The sequence below is a fragment of the Aquila chrysaetos genome, chromosome 18 (genome assembly GCF_900496995.4).
Source record: "Aquila chrysaetos chrysaetos chromosome 18, bAquChr1.4, whole genome shotgun sequence".
In the NCBI taxonomy this organism is placed as follows: Eukaryota; Metazoa; Chordata; class Aves; order Accipitriformes; family Accipitridae; genus Aquila; species Aquila chrysaetos.
In genome coordinates, this window is record NC_044021.1 from 22,273,350 (window position 1) to 22,294,052 (window position 20,703).

The 20,703-nt window shown below is 43.7% G+C and overlaps 1 protein-coding gene across 4 annotated transcripts in view; it reads right to left on the minus strand.

The window, feature by feature from the left end:
- The window catches only part of MBOAT1 (membrane bound O-acyltransferase domain containing 1), a 58,775-nt gene extending 38,848 nt beyond the window's left edge, over window positions 1-19,927 (minus strand). For all 4 annotated transcript variants that reach the window (XR_005930819.1, XM_030041984.2, XM_030041983.2 and 1 more), the window contains exon 1: window positions 19,820-19,927. Coding sequence is in view for 3 of the 4 variants with exons in the window: in XM_030041984.2 (XP_029897844.1) it covers window positions 19,820-19,909 (90 nt within the window). In the remaining variant the exon portion in view is untranslated. The remainder of the gene's footprint in view (window positions 1-19,819) is intronic.
- Window positions 19,928-20,703: the final 776 nt, after the last annotated feature.

A 20,703-nucleotide genomic window follows, 5' to 3' on the forward strand; every position in this document is an offset into this window, starting at 1 on the left:
GGGCTTCTGAATGTTGATGAATGGTGTCCACACAAAAATAACATGGAAATAGAAAAGAAATTATACAAGAATTAACCCTTCTTATTCTGACCCACCATTATAAGTCATTTAACCCATGTTTTTAGCTAGTCACATCTATTTATTCTTGCCATCAACTTTTTTTCACATCTGGTTTCAACTTTGCTAGCAGAAAAGAAACACCTTTGCTTTTTACAGTCAATTTCTTCCATGTTCTAGAGAGTAAGTTGTAATAAAATTAGGAATCACAGCACATGATATGTTGCCAAAACAAGATACTATCCTCCTTTCATTTTCTGTGATTAAACATCGGAAGACAGAAAGGCAGTCTCATCACAGTATCCTGCACCAACATCTGGAAGACTTGTATCTGAGTCACAGCCAGCTGAAGACAGCCTTGCAATGCAGAAACAAGATATCTGCACTTTTGGAGAGAGCGAAAATCTGGAACAGCTCCAGCCCAACTGGGTTGATAGTTATTGTAGTCTGGTTAAGGAATTCTTTAATATCTAATAGTCTCGACTTTAAAAGGCCAGATGGATCCAGAGCATGTAAACACCTGGTACAAAGAACAAGAAAAAACAATAAACTGTAGTTCCTCCCTTTATCCATCCAAATTCTGTAGTAACAGTAACTCAAAGTGATGTTTAGACTGAAAATCTGAGTTTTATAGAAAGCTAGCAATCAGGTCAAAGCAACCGACCAAGCACCTATGATATTGACACAAGAATCTCCAAACATAATGGTTTCAAGATCCCTCTGTACTATTATGCTAAATCAAAGCCCTCAAAGTGCATAAAAGGTTAGTTCCGTCTGCCTCAAGCCTTTGCACCTTCTCCCATTTTTAATAGGGTGAGACCAACTTGGCAAATATTGGACTGGTCCCATAGGAAGGGGAAACACTAACTGCTAGGCATCTGGAGTCACCTTTTCAGTCATCTCCATCAACGGGCAGGGCGTATTACATGGGAAAGTCATCTCTTCAACTTCCTAGCCATTCTCAGAGGAAAACCATAAAACTTTTTGCTCTATCTTTTATTGGGTCCCATTAACCAACTGCAGGTGGGCACTTTTAAAGGCAACAGCCAGCTGGCAAGTCACAAAATAAAAGTTCCAAATATCTGGCATTAAACACACGCCAATAACACTGAGTGGGAACAATCATCACCTTTTGTTTTGGGGACAAACTGGCTCCATGGTGGAGGTTAAAACAAAACAAAACAACAAAAAAACACAAAGAAGTAGCAATTTGTCAAATTTCCTCTAACAGGAAAGTCATGGAGCCATAGCATATTTCCAAACGGAGACAGGTAAATGTGTTGTTCGGTGCACTGGGAAACGACTGAAAAAAACCACAAAAATCTTACAGACAGAAAATGGAAAGTGCTTTTCCTAGCTAGAAGTTCTTGAGATGGGAAACAGAAAACACAAGAGGAGGCAAAACCTGGCTTTATACCCTTCCACCAAATCATCACAAACAGCCTTGGTCACTGCTTACCGTAGTTCAGCGGAGGCTACTAATCACCCACTTCAGGAAGTTTCAATTCCCCTCATCCCACAAGCCTTGCATCTGCAAATCTCCCTATTTAAAGAAGTGGTAATAGACATTTGAGGGTTACTAGATCACACTCTAGGAAGAGATAATAAGTAAGATTAAGCACGTAGGTCTGTTATTTTAGTGCTTTTAACATTTCCTTATAGTTAAGTATCAGGAAGAAAAATCCTGCATTCTGTTTTGACCACAGAAATACTTTGTTTTTCCTTTACTACTTTTTTCCTCCCTTATACTGGCAGAAAAACTGATCTCACTTTCCAAAAATCTAGGAGGATATAACAGATTGACCACGCAGTTCTCTCCAAATGACAATTAAGTCCATTACCCAAACCGGACAGTCCTCTGTAAGCAAAATTCCTATTAATGCTGTAATTCATTCACTATGAAAATCACGATGAGAAATCACACTGCTAACTCGTCACTTGTTGGATGACAAGGTGCTGATGTGTCCCCCACAGCACACAACCTTTGGACAAAAACCAGGCACGTTGCACATTCATACATGTTCACAGACAGAGGTACAAGTGTGTTATGGCACAGCCAGGCTGCCAGAATATTCCCAGCCAGCATCCAGGTCCATGCCCACTTCAATGTGCAGCAGATACTGCAGATGATACCTCTGCTTTTATTCCAGGCCTTGTGCTTACCAGCCAAATGAGAGAATAAGGCTTTAAATCTGCATTTTGTCTGCTGAACAAAAGAAAGTGTACGAACAGAGGCCTCCCATGGTGGCTCAGTATAAAGATGAAGTTGTAGCCCATGGTCAAGATACTCTGTATTTGCTGCTATCTACTAACGAACTACTGAGCATTAGTTTAGGAGGCAGCTACAGGGTTTTTATCTGGTAAATTAGAATTTCTCCTCTATTCCCTAACTTACCACAGATCATCAAACAGCTGTTTTCAGTATTTGGAAAAGCATAAGGAACCATGTTAGTAGAAACTACTGACAGCAACAGCAACTCCTTCTCAAGTCAAACCACTGTCTGTGGAGTCCAACGGTGCTTGGGTAGTATTTTGGAAAGGGGATGCCATAATAAAGCATTCCACTTTGCCAGAGATCAGCCCCATCTTCCAGGATGGTGTCTTTCTTGCAAAGAATAAAGCAAGAACTACAGAAGTGCAATAACTTGTTTTCTCTGTTTAAAAGATTATTTTGCACATACAACCAAAGACACCTGGCAAACAACATGTTTAAGTTCACTTTGCTGGAGACATTTCTACTTTGCTGCTGTTATGATAGGATTTTGTAACATCCAAATTGTGATATTTAAAATGGGTGTGTTAAGAATGAGAGATGGAATTTTCTTTAATCAGATAATCTCAAAGATATCTGATACTTACTGAAATTTTTCAAAATATTTTGATCTTGCAGACTATTTTTATGAACCATAAGGACAAATATTCTCTGCAGAGATCACTTAGCTCTATGCAGGGAGGGGACAAATGACCCCCAAAAGGAGGGCAATATCACAGAAACCACATCAAGTTTCCCCCTGCTAGAATTTTGACTCAGGCTTCCATGAAGGAAAAGGATTCACATAACATCATCTGTGCAGTTCCCCTTATTGCCCACAGTGGTACTGCTTTGCACAAAACTCAGTGTACCGAGAGCCAGCACAGACAGGCATTCGTGAAGAAATCAGAATTGACTGTCACTTGCAAGATGCTCTATTTTCTGTCTACAGCCAGGCACTGTGAATTGCAAGCAGCACGGATCAGAGAAGAGACAAATTCATTTACATTGGGGAAATACTGATACGACTACTGAAAAGTCACACCTCCAGTATTATAATGAAACAACTCATTTCTCTGACTTTTTGAAGTAGGAGTCCTGTGGAAGATTTTGAGGAGACAGAAGCAAAGGTTTGAAAATAGAATTTCTCTCATGGGAGAGAGAGAAAGAAGCATATATGCATGACTAATTGAAGATTATTGTCCTCTTCAGAAGCAGCACTAAGTTCTTACAGCCCTGGCTTTTTTGTTGCTGTTGCATGTGGAATATGGACTTGGTAAAGCAGAATATGCCAAACTGACAGTATTTTGGCCTGTTGTGCTGTTTTCCTGGGTAAATTCTGCTGTTTCCCTACTTACAGGGTCAAATATCCTTCCATGATTTAGACTATAAACTTGAAACAGATGTTCTTTCTGGATTACCTCTATGAAGCCACTAGCAGAATAATCACTAGCAGGACACACAAATATAGCCATAGAACAGATTAAACCCTGAGTCATCAGAAATTTTAAAAGAAACACATTTAAGCCAAAAGTAAGCTTGAGAAGTCAAATCTACATCCTAATGCTAAGTCACATACCCATATATTTACCTTCAGTGGCTGATAAATTTAACGTGTGGACCTGATCCAAATACAGCTTTAGCTTGCTGTCAACAGCTCTTACATTGAACTGTAATGACTCTGTATGTTGAACAGATGTTTAAGTAGTGATCATCTATGTGCAGCGATGTTCTGCCACTACCTGCAACTCGGTAATTGCTGTTCTCTTAGTGAGTAATGCCAAAACATAGCATGATGAAACTCCCTTGTACCTGAGATAGCCAGCACTAATTCCGACCTGTAACAGAAGCAGCAGTAAAATCAAACAAGCTGGAGCCTTTAGTCATTCCTGTGGTTTTTTTTTTAACCAGAATGCCTTCAGGTTGTTAGGAGACCTGCCTCATTTCTTCAGATTACTCGGCAGTGAGGTAGCACACTAATTACAGTAACTTTAACCCCAAAAGAGTACTTTAAAAAGAATAATTTGACATACCTCTGTGCAGGTATAGTATCGCATGATATAGTATGGCAGACATGTCTAAAAGCAGAACTACAGCCAGCAGGTCACAGTATAGAGGATATTTTAATGAGAAAAAGATGAGTGAAATGCCATTATTCAAATGAGAATTTTGACAGCAAAAGAAACCCAAAATACCAGGACTACCAGGCTTGCTTTTCCAAAGGCTTCCATGGGAAGTAGGAAGTCACTGGGATCTTGTACTTCTCATAGGAAAGATGGCATCTGGTACCGCCTGCCCTCCTTGCTTATGCATAGATTCAAACTGATACAGAGGGAACAGACCGACCTTACCATCATGTTACTCCATCATTCCAGCTCTTCTCAGAAGACCCAATTCAAGCGTATGTAAAGTTATGAGACAGATGTTGAAGTGAAAATGAACAGAAACAAGGAAAACGACAACTTGGGGAGAGTGAAATACAACAAAGCAGAGACTGGAGTGCCTGCCAAGCCTCCTCTGAAAGTCCCTAGAGCTCTCGGACCCCCCATGGCAGGGACACCACAGCACTGCTTCCCCTTTCCTTGCCACCTGTAGGGCTCAGGCACCTCACCGGAGCTTGGATCCTTTTCAGATCCATTAGCTACGTACACCAGTTACCCATCTTTTTCTCAGAGATGAATTCTTGGATAATAGATATGGTTCCCGACTGGTCTTTTCAGACCTGATGAGTGCTCCCAAACCCCAAACAATTATTTTCACACGACCTCTCAAGAGCCTTGCCTAGCCCCTGCTCTCCAACACTGTCACCTCATCCACCACAGACAGTGGGTCAGCAACCAAAAAGAAGCAGGACCGAGACAGGTTTCGTCAGGCATGATCCAACTCAAGTTCACCAGCCTCAAGCACTAATTGCTCCAGAGATTTCAGTCCGGTTTCTACTTTTGCATTTTTCAGTAAATAACTTCAAAGTAGCTGTGCTAAGAGTAGCATCAACACAGATTTGCATTTTCCCCCCAGATTTAAAGGTTTAGTTTTTAAAAATTTAGAACACAGCACAGCAAATCAAGCACCTTTTCACTTTGTCTGTGTAACTGACATAAGTACATAGCTGATTTATTCAAAATGCAAAGAAGGCAGACAATAGACATGTGTATATACCCAGCCACCCTGCTGGCACATCTTTCTGTGGCTTCAATGTAAATTATATTCCTCAAATACCAACGGGAGTTGCATGAATGTAGGAATGGCAGGATCCTTGTAGCAATGTCTCTAAAGTCCCAATTCAGAAACAGGCTTAACTTTCAGGCCAGTTGAAAGCCTTGTGCCCACACTTATTCACCAATTTAAAAATAAAACAGTAGGCTTAAAGTGCAATCCTTCACTAGAATGGGAACTGGCACATCTAAAATAACTTGCCCCATTATTGCTGTTGCAATGTTGGTGCAATTCTATTTTCAGTTCCTTTTCTACAGAAAAATGTGTCAGTGTCTTTAAAAACACACACCAATACAAACAGAGCAGTTTTGTTCACATTATCCCAGTGATATCCCAGTAAGTGCACACAACAGAAAGAAACAAACATCAGTAAGGGAAAAAAAGTGCCAACTTCACCAGTTATTCTAAACCAAAAGAAAGTTGGGCTTTTTTTTCCCCACTGTAGAAACTGTCAGCACTGCATTAAATTTAGGTACGTTATCCTTGCAATTAAGTGGCTTGATCAAAGACTAAACCTTTCAGACATCACAACGGTATTATATAAGAATTTATTAGGCCCTTACATATTGAAAATCTGCAATATCCTGTATTTAAATATCATCATCCTCAATAGTAACTTATCACCCTCACAGTAACTTAAAACAAGGGCACTGTAAAAATTAGCATATTAGGACTTGCTTTAAAAATTTATGCAGTTTGCTAGAGAAAGGGGTAGAATTTATCTGTCCTAACACTGATGTTGATACCTGAGCTAGTCCATCTAAATTTCTTTTATTGTCAATGGGGAAAAAAGGCAATTAGTCTAATCCTAAAACACAAGTCTAAAACAGGTACTTCTACTATAAAAGTAATCTAGATGAGTAAGTTTAGATGTAGAAATGTACACTGCAGACTTACAAAGATGAACAGTAGCCATGCTACATGCGTTAACTTTAACAGAAGCAAAAAGAAATCTCTGGACTGTGAAACTGGACTTTCATTTAGTTGTGAGAAATGAAATTTTCAAAAATGACCCACAGTTCCTGGTGCTCCACTTTTTGGTTTACCACTTAAAGACACTGTAAAATGGTATCATATTCCAGAAGCTGGTATTCTGCAATAAACTAAGCCCACTTCCAGTGCCTGAAATAGAGCTGGTGGGGGGATAAAAAAAAAAAAAAAAAAAAAAAAGTACCACCAATCAGGAGACACTTCTGAAAAAAAATTGCTAGCATATCTACTGCCAGGTACACGTGGAAGAGTTTTAGGGTAACAATGCTCCCATGTGATGGGTGTAGCCAAACGCACCCGGTTTCCTGCTTCCACAAGCAGGTGCTGCAAACCTCAGTTCTTCCTCACCTAAGCAGTTCTGCATCTCCGAAACACCCAGTAACAGCACTTGCAGAAGAAGGGACGAAAAACCCTTGTGAACAACACAGAAAAAGCTTTCAGTTGAGCTTAAAAACATCACTTCAGCATACATCAACATGGAGAGGTGACGATCTATGTTCTTCTGCCCATGCTCCAACCTAGCAAAATAAGGGGCACAGATCTCAGGGTGCCACCGTACCCTTTCCCACACTGCAGAGCCACAGAATTTGCTAAAAGAAGTGCAGAAAATATTCCCAGCTACCCTTCGACATGGAACTCCCTCCCATGCAGAAGAGGATACACAAAGATTTTGGGAAGCCATCAGTAAGGGCCAAGGAAAATCTGCAGTGAATCTGCCCAGATTGAAGGGGTTCTTTTAGAGTTAATTTTCAGTCAGCTCAACCTGTACAGATGCACAATTGAGAGTATTTTCACAGGAGAAGAAAAAGAAGCATGGCACAAGGAATATATGAAGAACCACCTTTTTTAGTAGTAAACTTTAGTCAGAGCCATTTATTTGACTGAGAAAATCAGTTTATATTTTGGCAATTATCTTTGCAAACGTAACAGTTAGTAACTCAGTCTCTTTGTTTCCATAAACAATAAAAACTTTATATTCTGCAGTTGCTTGCAGAGTCCCCCATTTCCACCACAGCCCTTGATTCTGCTGGCAAGCAAATTTTCTAGATAGCTTTTTTCTTCATTTTTTAGCCTATTTCCAAAGCACTGTGTATGGGGTTTTTTTCAATTCAAGCACAATTATCTCTGTTTCATTCTTTTGCTCTAACAGTGACAGTGTAGAATTAGCAAGCCTCCGTAACTGCCAACTTCAGATACTCGCTTTCACAATCATGAGATTTCACAGTCATAAAATACTGCTCTTCTCTATTGTTCTACAGTTTAAAAGTAAAATTATTGCTCTGTGTTGTTTAATATAAGACATGTTTATCTAACCTTCATTCATGTGGGCTGCAGACTTATTTTTAATCCCTTCAGAATTGTGGCAGGAAGAAAACCCACCAATAAAACGTGTGCAGTGACAGTATCCTGTTGTGGGTATTTTTTCCTTCCTTATTTCTGTTCAGAATTTGCAGCACGCTTACTGCACGCTCATTTATTTTGGATCTTGAACCATGCAAGAAAACAAGAATGCAGCCCCAGCTGTTTAGTTATGCCTGTGTTACAAGCACCTTACATCTACAGCAAATATCTCTGGAAGCTGAACTTTGGAGCATGTCTAATTTTAGGCACTCAACTTCAGACACTATTGAAAACAAGTAACTTGGAGATGACAAGCAGTCAGGACTCAATGCAAGTCAAACATCTCAACTGTCACTAAACTAAAATATCTGGAAATCATTAGTACCTTTCAAAAAAATCATGCTCGGAATGAATTCCAGGGGTTACCCCCTCAAAAAAAAAAAAAAAAAAAAAAAGATTTCCTAGTTTTCAAACTTAGCAACCAAATCAAAACAAAACCTAACAGGAAAACACACAGCATGAGCAAGTGTCAGTTGGCGAATAAGCATAAAGAAATGTAAAGTAAACAATAAAAAGAAGAAGAGATACTTGGATTTTGCTATAAATTAATTTCACTTGCACTATACTATATTTGAGGAAAAAATATTTCATTTCCTTGCCTCATTAAAAGCATGCTGCCTTCTTTGTATAACCCCCACTAGAGTTCCATACTTCTATTTGCATAGAGTACAGCAGAACTTTGGGTTATAACACTGATATTTTCCACAGATAACTGCCATATCAGGAGGAAAAAAAACCCACCCACATTTGTATTACTTAACCATAGTATTGTATTTTTCCCCAGGCGTATTCTTGCCATGCTTATGAGTCAGCAATAGCAGAAACTTAACTTGCTTTCCTTTGCAAAGGACAGCAATGATTAGGCAAGAGGAATAAGTCTCTTTTTTTCCCCTTTAACACTTTGGAAAAAAAGAAAAGAATGCTCTTACATTTTAGAACGATTACAGTGATGCTCCTACCATGCAGTGACACGCAACTTGCTGTCCAAGAAACAAAGTACAGCAACAAAATTCCAGAAACTCCAAGCGAGCTCTTCTCAAAATACCCCATGAACTTGAACACAGCCAGGGAAAAGGAATTCAACAATCCTTTAAGTTGCATAAATAATTATAACTTCGCTTTCAAACAAGCCCTTTACACATAAAGCCTAAAAAAACATGCTTTAAAAGAACTAGGACATCGCATGATCTGCACAGCTGACTTGCAAAATTTGTTTCCATCTCTCTTTCTATCGCAAGGTTTTATACCACTAACATCTGGCTATCTCAGATGGACTCGGAGAAAGCATTTCAGGTTTGATTTTTAGCAAACCTAAGATATCTCAAAATGCACATGGAGTTTTCCCACTGTTACTATAGCACTAAAGTGCAGAGTGCGGTAGCATTTCAGCTTCCCTGATGATGGAAGGCACCCGAGCGATGAGCAGCACGTACTTTATACGGGACGAGGGAAAGGAGGCTGGGAAAGGGATGACCAGGGACCTGGGTCCCCCCTGACTGCTCAAAGCTTCTCCAGGGCACAAGCCAGTAGTTCCACCTGCCAGCACATAAATGAGGCCACCGTCTCACAGGCAGAAATAGTCCAAGGAATTGCAAAGACCCGATCCTAGACACGGGAAACCGAGGCACACCTGCTGTTTAGGGTCTTCTAAACTGGTCTGGTACGTTGCCCTTATTAGTGATTATGCTCAAAAACTGAAGTGTCAGAAAAAAAGGAAAAAGAGGAGGCACATATGGAATCAGTTTTCTCCTAATAATTATTTAATCCCTGACTCAGCTCTATCCAGGCCAAAAAAACAGGAAGCCTGACCGAGATAGTTAGGCAACTGAGGTAATGGAGCACGTAAAATGTGTGATTGATAAACAGTCAGATAACAGACTACTGATCAGGATGTCAGAACCCTATCAAAGGATGAAGGTAGACTACACTAGGCACCTGCTGGTGTATCTCTTCAAAGAGAATATGCAGATGACGAAAACCCCAAATACAGCATTAAAGATATGCAGCATGAACTGAACAGAGAGGAAACGCTCAGCATATGGACAAAAAAAAAAAAACCCAAGAGTTAAAAATCAGAAGAGACAACTAAGAGGATAACCAAGAGGGAAATACATTGCAAAGCATATAAAGGGCCAGTTACTTTCTACATCTACTAACAGAAGGACAGCTCTAGCTTGTGCTCCCTGAAAGCGGGATGTTGGAGAAGTGACTTCTCCTGGGCGTTGCTTGACCTTCCCTACAGAGATCTGCTGCTTCCTCTGGTATCACCATGTGAAGGAACTCAAGTAATAAATCCAGCATCGAGGCAATCCCTGGGAGGGGATGACGACTCCAGCAGACCCACTCACCCAGTGCTGGGGACTGCCAGCAGCGGCACGGGATCCCAAAAGCATCAGCAACACCAGAGGCAGAGCTGCCAGAAACCAGTGCCCGCTGAGGGAAAGGAGCCAGCAAAAGAATACTTACTTCCAAAAGGTTTCCCTTTTAAGCTACTAAGTATCTTACTCCAGGTACACATGTTTTTCATGCAAACATCCAAGTCCATGCTGGCTCTGGCCAAGTTTTTGGGCTCAGCAGCCTCCTGTTGAAATGGGTTTCATAGTCCAGTTCTGGACTGCATGAAAAAGACCTTCATTTTAATCACCGTTGAATCTGCAGCCGTACAACATTGTCACATTTTTCTCTTCACATGGAGAAACACTGGGAGACAGAAGGGAAGAAGTCCTAGATCTATTTAGTTTATGCTACTCACGTATACTTTCACCATGACCCCTTTGAACAGCCACATTCCTAAAGCAAACAACCCAGTTCCTTCACTTTGCTTTTGCATGTTTAAGAAAAGAAGTCTACCCTATAATTTTTTTTCTCTTTTACCTTGTTCATATTTTCATTCTGGTTTCATGGCAAAGAACAGCTACAGTCATCTCTTGATTGACAAGAGCAACTACAGTGGGACAGAAACATAATTATGTCACCCATTTCCCTCTGCTGTGGGCCATTCTTTGTTCTAACCCTCATTTTATTTACTGGTTAGCATCAGCAGAACATCTTCCAAACTTTCTTTTTCCAAACTGCTGAGCCCATCTTCCTCCCTGCAACGTTACATTTGCAATTGGGAACTAGCGCCCTAGCACAGAAGTAGCAATAAAGGTAACACAAAATTAAAGTTACATTCTCTGAATAAAAACCAAACAAATGTTTCCTGTCTCAAGAGTCTATCATATTTCACAATGTACCACAGCAATATGCCTACACTTTCAACATACTTGTATAAAATAGGCAAAATCCACCCATACACTGAGTGCAGTGTTATCATTGCTGTGGCAACCACAGACCACAATTTTTTGCCTCAAGAGAATTAGCATGAACACAAACATACACACAAAGGCATAAACAGCTGTGGGTGTGAACCGTGCCTACAACTCACCGTGGATATGTAACACTGCCATCAAAAACTGGATTTAATTCAAAAAGTAAGTCCTTTAACTTCCCAGTCACTGTCTCCAAACCATTCATCTACACTTGTTTTCCACCTTCAATACAGCATAGTTGGCAAAAACATCCTGAGAAACCCTGCCACATAAGAAGTATAAGTGTAAGATAACTTAAACTCCGCTTGTGAGTGAACAAAGTAATTCTAAAACTCTTTCTCAAATGGATGAATCATTGCTCTACCAGCTGGAATTTGCTGGTATAAATACTCAGTGCAAACTGTAGGAGTCAGTGATTTGAACCTGCCCTCTGTGTGTGCACTTGTGAGATAAACAAAGTCAATACTGTACTACTCTTTAACACTCCCTTGCACTGATAACAGGAAAAAACCTACTTTCACCAGTCTATAATGTCATTTAAGCTAGGTGTAAGAGTTAATAATTAAATGGTCCTTTAAAAAAAAAAATATTTTTTGAAATAAAACTGACACGTGAGCATGAAAAAACCATGGCAGTTATTCGAGAAATGTTGGGAGCGGGGGATCCTCAGATGTTTCTTTATTTGCCTTGTCATTTTGCCTTCCCCATTCCTGCCCTACCTGCATACCAGTGCCAAATTGCACTTGAACAAGAAATGACAAAGGAAGAAATTGCTCAACTCCAATTAGAGCTTTTGTCACAAGACCAGGGCCTGTAGTAGAAGCAAACGCTCACCCTGTGCATAACAGCCAGCAGCTGAAGTTTCTTTCTTGGCCTGAAATTGTTATTTAGATTTTTAGTATTCTGCACACAATCCAGAAGACTGATCTAAAGGAGTATTTTCTTGCCTCCTTTTTCCCTCCCAGACATGCCCAGCCTGACGCACTCACTGAACTTGAAAACTGCAGAATACAATCTGACACTGATCAATAATTTTTAAAGTTTCTATTCCATAGGATTGCCACTTTTTTGTCCGGGACTTACACACACTCAGGTCTACCTGTCCTTTGCATAAGTCATCTGCGTAGGTAGCTGACATGCTTTCAGACAGCATCCCACCCACTACGCTGCCGTGTGTCACGTGAGGGGACAGGCAAAATTCCCATTATCCAGCCACCCAATCACCCAGGAACACCAGGTAAATGCTCAGAGTCCTCAAATCCCACCTGGACAAAGCATCCAGAAAGAGGGAAACCAAGAATGAAGAATTGTTCTAATATTTAGTATTTGTTTTGTGTAAGACCAGATAGCATGGCAACAGTCATGCTATAGACTGATTGACTAACTTTCTTAATAGTCTTCAGAGTAATTACTACCATTTCCTGTTCAAAATAAAAAAAAAAAAAAATCCAAGCAGGTAAAGCTGTCTAGTTCATATTTTGAATTTTGATTTAAAAATTATTTTCATTTGGGTATTTTAGAAAAAACTTAGAGGAATGATTGAGAATAAACTCTTTGGGAATTTGAGTTTCCATTCATTTGATTCAAAAATACGTTTACAAGTTTTTTTCTCACATTATTGAGGGTTTTTGTTTGGTTTTTTGTTTTGTTTTGGTTTGGTTTTTTTAGGCCTGAAATTTTCTTATCATGAGGGAAGCCCAAAACACAGTAGAAAAATTATTTCCCACCCAACTCCATTAAGGATGCAACATACTGTAAGTAGCCCCCCCAAAAAAGTTCTAAAAAAACCCCATTAATATCAGAAACTATTGCTTGTGCTTTTGTTTTTGCTTCAGTGCTCACCTACAATTTTGCAAACACTTTAAAATGCCTTAAGCCAGGGAGAAAAGGACTGGCGAAAGCGAACATTTCCAATCAAGACTGTAAGAAGGGAGAACGATCAAATCCCACCTTGCTCTGGCAACCCGAAAGGTTTCCCCTTGGCCATTTTTCTCCCCGTTGGCAGAGGCAGGACAGGCTGACCCAGCTGAGCCCCGTGCAGAACGGGCTGGATTCCACGTTGTCAGAAGTGACCAAACAAGCCCGACCAGCGCTATGCTCCGAAGAAACCACCAAACGAAGGTCAGAGATTTCCACTACGCCCATCCGAGCAAGTGCTGCGGTGCGGCAGAAGTGGGTCTGAAGAGCAAAACAGCTGAGGATGAGGACCCCACGTCCACGTGGCTCGTTGTCTGGAGGGTCTCACTTCAGAGGAGCTGAGCTCTGGGGCTGCGGGCTGCGTGCCCTTTAGCAGCTGAAGGACTGCAGGCTCCTGGGACGCGTCCTTCAGCTTCACATTCTCAGAAAGCAACCCTGCGTAGGTGCTCCGGGGCCACTTCACGTACAAAGTGTGCTAAGTGGGGACAGTCAAGAGATTCCTTCCCAAAGCACGCTCCTGATTCAAAATACATGTTAACATAAACTTTACTCCCGCTTTTAGTAAAGGACAGGAGAAATTTATGCATCAGGCTGTAGTTTTAAGAGCAAGCCTGAGTTTCTGGAAGCTCTCCTTAAGTACCCTCACTAGACTACCTGAGCATCCAGGAGATGAGGTTTGGTACCCTCAAGGTTACCTGTAACTACCAGGTCACATACAGAGGGATTTTTCCACTCCAAAAAGAAACACGGCCCATTGACATCAGACTTTTTACTCGGTTTTGGACAAGTACAAAAGGTTGGCTTCACCTCTGCACTGATGCCAAGCCCAGCACTGCAGCCTCCCCTGCCCAGGGATTACCAGCACCACTTGCAGTTTGGCAAGGCTACCTCGAGCGCTGCCCATTCTCGTGAACAGTAACAGAAGCCAAGGAGCAGGCAGGGTATTAAATACCGTGCCAGGCTGGCTAACGCGCAGTAAATTCTAAGCATCAGGGGCTCCCCTGAAAGCACAGAGCCAGCTCTGTGTTCAGTGCCTAGACCCCTAGGCTGGAGCCCAAGAGTCTTCATCACTACTTTATATTGTCTCAAAATAGGTGCAGAGCACCATTAAATCAGCGCTGGTGTGATTAATGTGCAGAGAAGGTTTCAGGAAACTTTATGCAGCCCTTCAACGTTTATTTTTCCAGATTTCGTTTAACACAAATGAGAAGGAAAGTGCTTAAAAGGAGGAAAATTGCAAGCGGCTGTTTCCAGTTGCACTTTTGTCCCTTGCCAAATGAAAAACTTAATAGGACAGACCTTGTTTTCAAGGCATGAGGGATGTGGAAATATTTACACCCATAGTATCAAGACATCAGCCATGAGGTTCATGACTGCAGTGCCAAACTGAGCGAGAACACGTTGAAAAAGGCAGCACGTGTTTCCAATGCAGAGGAAAATCTGTATTACTGCAATTGTTAGTAATAGCTGACCTGAACAGAAAGAAATGCTTTGGAGACAGCCTTAATCTTTGGAAAGTACTATACTTCTGACTCAGGACTGTCTCAGGAACATAGAGAATCTTGGGTCCTGCACAAGCGGGTGCAACAAGTTAGAGAGTGCATTTGCAATAAAAGCACAGAAAAGCCATGCAGCCCCCGAGCACTATGAGCTGCCCGGCTTGCAGGCACCTGTTTAACTGGGGACCCGAAATAGGGTCAGCAAGACTATGCCTCTGGTCTTCAAACCAAGTGCTATGTCTTCCATGGCATTGTAGTAAAAAGCTAATGATTTCTTTTAAGGACAATAGTTTTACAAAACCTGGGTACTCGAAAGTCAGAAAAATATCAAAATTAAAGTTGGTTTTGGCAACCTAAGTAATACCTCTCTATACATGTGGTTTAAGACGTTGATTTCAAATTTCATTTCTGCTTACTGTTTCTCAAATAACTGAAAGTTACATAGCCTTATTTTTTGCCGTTGATGGTGTCGGACAGGCATTAAATCTGACAAGTACTGCTGCGATTCAAATTGAAAACACAGAATTTTCGATTGCAAAATGACTGGCATTAGGAAATTAAAATGTAGCATAGTTCATACCAAACATGGACAGTTGTTGCTGTTGCCTTAGAGTAGCTTTTTTCAGGTAAAAATCAGATATTAACCCCACTTATGTCTTCAGTGAACTTCCATCTTCAGTTATCTCAATTCAATCTGTAACAAATTACGTTTTTTCCTTAGCATTACATCTTCTAATGGCTGTACTGACAACCATTAAAGGAACCTCAAAGGTCCCAGCCTAAGTCTGTTGAGTTCCTAGAAAGCTAATTTTTTATTTGGCTTTTCATTGCCCAAAAAGTCACGCAAAGAGGCTTGGGACTAACATATTTGCTGACTAGCCAAACCAGAAAGCGTAGAAGTAAAACTGAAGTTGGACAGCAAAAGAGCTGAAAAATGTGAAATTTAACAAAGCAACCCCTGATTTGGGATCAGAATTCATATTGATTTTTGTAAAAGGAAAAAATATACATCTGCTTTTTTCTTCTTTCTCCTTTTTAAACCAATTCATCACCATGCTTTGGGCAGAGAGCTATTCCAACTCAAGGAATGGTGGGAAGACATCTCTAATACTTCAACTATCCCAAGATTCAGAGGCATGTTCCACAGTCCCACCCCAGAGTTAGTGTTTTATTTAAACTGCTGCCAAAACATAAATATGCAGACCAGCTCCAATGAAAGGATTAAAACGAAAAGTAAGGTGCACAACCAGCAGCCAAAGCATCCAAAATTAAGTTTAAATGCACATTTTTTTCCCCTTTGGGGACTGGCCTCATCAATGAAAACACTGAAGTTACAAGCGCTCTGATATAAACATAAGAAGATTCCCATACATTTTTGGGGAAGAGTCTCCTTGAATACAGAACACATTTCCCTGACAGTCAACAAACTTGGTGCTGTCTGACACAGGTCAGGGTAAGGCCTGTTAAAATGTAAGGTTTGTTGTATGGCAGTTGAAGATTTGCATCTGGGCTGCTGCTTCGAAGGCAACAGGTAACCTGGGATATCAAGGGTACTGCAAAATAACCTTGAGAAGTGAAACCTTCTAATCGTATGGCTTAACCCTTTGAATCTGAATTACTTCTAGAGATGCCTAGAGCTTAGGAAGGCACAGTAAAACTACATATAGATAAACAATGTGATTAAACTGACTTTTAATATACCTTTAAAAAGTATATTTATTTCTTCACTGTATTTATACACACATGCACTTTGTTTGCAGAAATTACACTATTAAAATTTTAATGTTTAACTTCCCATATCTCACTGATTTATGGTAGAGGACAAGGTCCCAAAATTGGTGATTTAGGGCATAAATGACAAAAAAAAGTATATCTTTTGCCAAAAGTTACCGTATAAGCATACTGGAGGGATGATGTTCCAGAATCAGTGATTTGGGGCACATGTGATAAGGAAAAAAAACACCCCAAACTCTTTCCCAAATGCTGCTGGAGGTATATCATTGACCTAGCTAGATATTTTTAGAACATAAGTCAGCTAAACTTCAAAGTCTGCTTTCCTGGGATATGAGGATGAATTGAACACAGAGTCTTTTCATCCTCTTTCAAGCTCATTAATCTTGTTACTGAATATAGCACTTCTTAAAAAATAATATTTCAGTGCTAAATTCAAAGATAAATCAACCATTAAAGAGACATGCAAATACACACTGAGACATCAGGATTATTTTAGCATCTAATGCAGAAAACATCGCTATGTTCTCATGCTGTACACTGGCTACTGAATAAAACATGGAAGTCTGCCAGGTACACGGCGCAGCTAGGAATCGCACCCCTTGTAATTCTGTGCTGGTTTTAAACCTAAGTTGTAATTTTTTAAGATTAATAAAAGAACCAATGTGAAAAATGACATTTTCATATTCATCCACGCTTCCCATAGTGAGTGATACAACAGCTGCTTATTAGATGACAAAACATTTTCCACCTACGATTACTACAGCTTTTCTGCCTCTGCTATGAAAGGGCAACAATTACGACTTTTCATTTTTCAGACCTTCAGCTCAACTTTTTTTTTTCTGGTCTTTCTCATAGACTGAAATCTCTCTCGCAGCACAGACCACACAGAAAACCATCTCTATAAAGGAAGGGACAAGTCCTCTGCGCGCTTAACGTAGAGGCAGACGCACATAGCTTTCGGGTACCGCAGGGACTCGGAGGGGCTAAACCTCACCTGAGCGACTTTGGCTCTCGCTCTCTGGGCGCTTCTCGGCGTTTTTGGAGGCTCGGGGCCAGCCACGGGGAACCGCCAGCCACACGGACCGGAGGGAGATTTAGGCTGTCACTATCCAGCAGGCTGAGCACAGTGATGCTGACACACAGTGACAAACCCGAGATTACCTCCCCTGTTGCAGCCTAGCCACCGAGTGGAAGGCACAGAGAGCTCCTGAGCATTGCAGTGAGGGACTCGTGTAAAACCGGTCCCCGCTACACGTGGGATTCACACCTAGCAAAGTAGGCTTTCATATGCAGAGCTCCCTTCTGCCCAGAGGAACGAGTGAACTTTTCCCCCTCAGCAAAAGCCCTCTCTCCTTCTAATGAGGAAGGTAACCAACCCACCTGGCAAAAGAGCTCTGTGAAAGCGTTTTTATTTTGTTTCTGAGGGCGTTAGCACTGCAGGTCAGAGTTGAAACTCATATGTCATTTGAGGGGACGGTGATGGCACAACGCTTCTACGCGGCGATCTGCTTATTTCCTACTTCAGGGCAGCAGAAATCCCTGGTGCTTGGTATGGCCCAGCACATTGCAGTGGGGCAAGGCGGGTGGGGGAGACTTTTTTAAATGATTGATAGCATAATCTCACAGGAACAATTAAACAGGATTGTGGGGGGGGGGGGGGAAGGGGGTGCGTGTGTGATTTTCAGGTGAGAAAAGCTGCATTTCAGCACAGCTGTGCTGCAGTTCTGCGATGAAGCCCAGCAAGGGGGGGTTCCTCCTGACCCATCGCTGCTCCGTGCCGCTGGAGCCACCGGGGCTGTTCGCAGGGACGGCACCTACGCCTGCACACGCGCTCACGCGGCCCAGCCACACTGGTAACCCCAGGGCGCGTGCCCCCCCCCCCCGCTTACTGGTGTGGGCTCAAGGTGCAAACCATCAGGCACAAAGTGCCCACCATCAGCACCCGTGAGACCGGGGCCCTGGGACAAGCACAGCACGTAACCAGATGCAGCGGAGCATCCTCAGGCCCAGAAGAGCACGGGGAGAATTTTCTCCATGGACAACATCGTCTTTGGGTCACCTTGGCTGACTGGGAGGACAAGTTTTTGAAAGCTTCGAAAGAAAAACTAGAGTCTGTTAAGTCTTCATTGTTCAGTGACCCAGTCAGCCTAACACCGTACATGCGCCATGGTGTTGCGAAGAAGCTGGAACAGTAAACGTTTGCTATTCCTAGTTCCTTTGGTGTTCCCATATTCATCAATCATGGCGCAGATTACCTCAAAAAAGAAGCTATCGCTATTCATGCGCCTTCTCCTAAATTAATAGCTTATAGATAATTATAGGCCTTGATTGTTTGACTGCTTTAGCGTTGAGCAACAGATCTCTTTTTTGCATCAAAACCCGTTTTCTGTTAAAAGGAAAAACTGGCACGGTTAGACATAGGGGTTTAATCTATAAAATGATATATTTCTCTTACTCAAATTTAAAAACAAACAGTAGTAAAAAATGACACATACCACCAGCCACTCAGCAAACAGAAGAGCGCAAATAAATCTCAATCTTCTGTTGATTGTTACCAGCACGTCTCTGCTGCCCTGGTTTCTCAGAGCACAGCTCAGCGTTCTAGTAGTTTGGTGGAGACTTTTTCTGGTCAGCGCAAACTTTCAGACCAAACTTCCTCATTGCTGGAAGAGCGCAGGAAGGCAGCAGGTGCACGCAGGCTCGAGAGACGATAAAAAGCGGCGGTGGTTGGGGGGGGGGAGCAACGTTTTCTGCCTGTTAGGGGTCAGCTTAACTAGGAGCCTATAAACAACCAGGCAACACCGCAGCCAAAAATATATATATTACGCTGTTAAGCGTTTTACACAAACTCGCTCGCCCGTACACGCGCCTGGGCGTTCCACGTATCTCCCGTACACCCGCTTCGCCATTCCACCAGGCACTCGCAGGAGGCTGAAGGAGCCCTCTGCGCCTCCCTCCTGCGGATCCACGGCCACGGGAGCAGCGCCCGACCGCGTTAGGGTTTCTCACGCGGCGCGCTGCACCCGCCCGCCCCCGCGGCGGGTCACGCGTGGGCAAGCACCCCAACTATTCCTGCCGCTCGAACTTCGCCGCAGTTAGCGCCGCGACTCGCGGCATCCCGCGGCCGCGACTTCTTGCAAGAGGGCGAAAAGCGCCAGGCGTTGCCGGGAAAGATAACGGGGCTTTCTCTCGGGAACGGCGACCGGGCCGGCTCGAACCCGAGCCCACCTCGCTCCGCCGTCCGCCTCCCCCCCCGCCCCAAACGCCTTCCTACCCCAAGCTCTTCCACGGGGGACCGTGTCCCCGCGCTGTCCCCTTTACCAGATACAAGGCGTGACGGCCGCGGGCTGCTCCCCTCTACCAGACGAGCCCCCCCCCCCCCCAGCACCGGGGAGACCCCCGACCCGGTACGGCAACGACCCGGCACGACACGCGGAGCTCACCTGATCCAGCGGGATACCCAGCAACCCGCTCAACGGGTGCAGTAAGGTGGAACCGGTGGTGCGGTGCGGGGCGCCGGGCGGCTCGGCCATGCTGCATAGCCCCCCCCCTCCTCCTCTTCTTCTTCTTCTTCTTCCTCCTCCTCCCCCCGCCCGCCGCCGACACGCGCCCCCGGCCCGCGCGCACCTGCGCGCGCCGCCACCCGCCGCTCCCGCTCCCCGCGCCGGCCGCCGCCCCGCCCCGCCCCGCCCACGCCGGCCGCCGGGCCGTAGAGGGCGCTCGGCGGGGCGGGTCCACCGCCAACACGGCGGGGGGGGGGGGGGAAAGGGGGAAGCGGGGACGTTGACCGGGGGCTTCACCTGCCGCCTCCCCGTCGGGAAGGGGGATGGAGGGGGGGGGGGAATCAAGCGGCTAAGCCTGCGGGCGGGGGCGGTCCGTTATAACGGAAACTGAGGGAGCCGCCACCCTCCCCACACACACACCCCCCCCCCCCGCCCTGCGGCGTCGCGTTTGTGACGGGAAGTGAAAAACATCCTGCGCGTCCCCTCCCGGGGGTCTTCCCCTCCGCTCACGGCAGCCGCGGTCCGGCAGGGCGGTGAAAGCCTCGGCGGCAGCGGGGCTCGGACCCACCGGCGGCTCGGCGGGGGGCGAGGGGCTCGTAGGGGTGCACGGTTCCCCCCCCCCCCCCCCCCGGCAGCTCGGTTTAACCGAGCAGGCACCGACCGGTCGCAGGTAAGAGCAGTTCCCCTCAGCCGGCGTCTGGTCAGCAGCCTTCACTCCTCTCACACCCGCAGGGCCGAGGTGCCGGCAACCGTCCCAGGCAAGAGGGGAGGTGGAGTTTCACGACCGAAAACAGTTTTAAGGAGTTTTTGTTACTTTTTTTTTA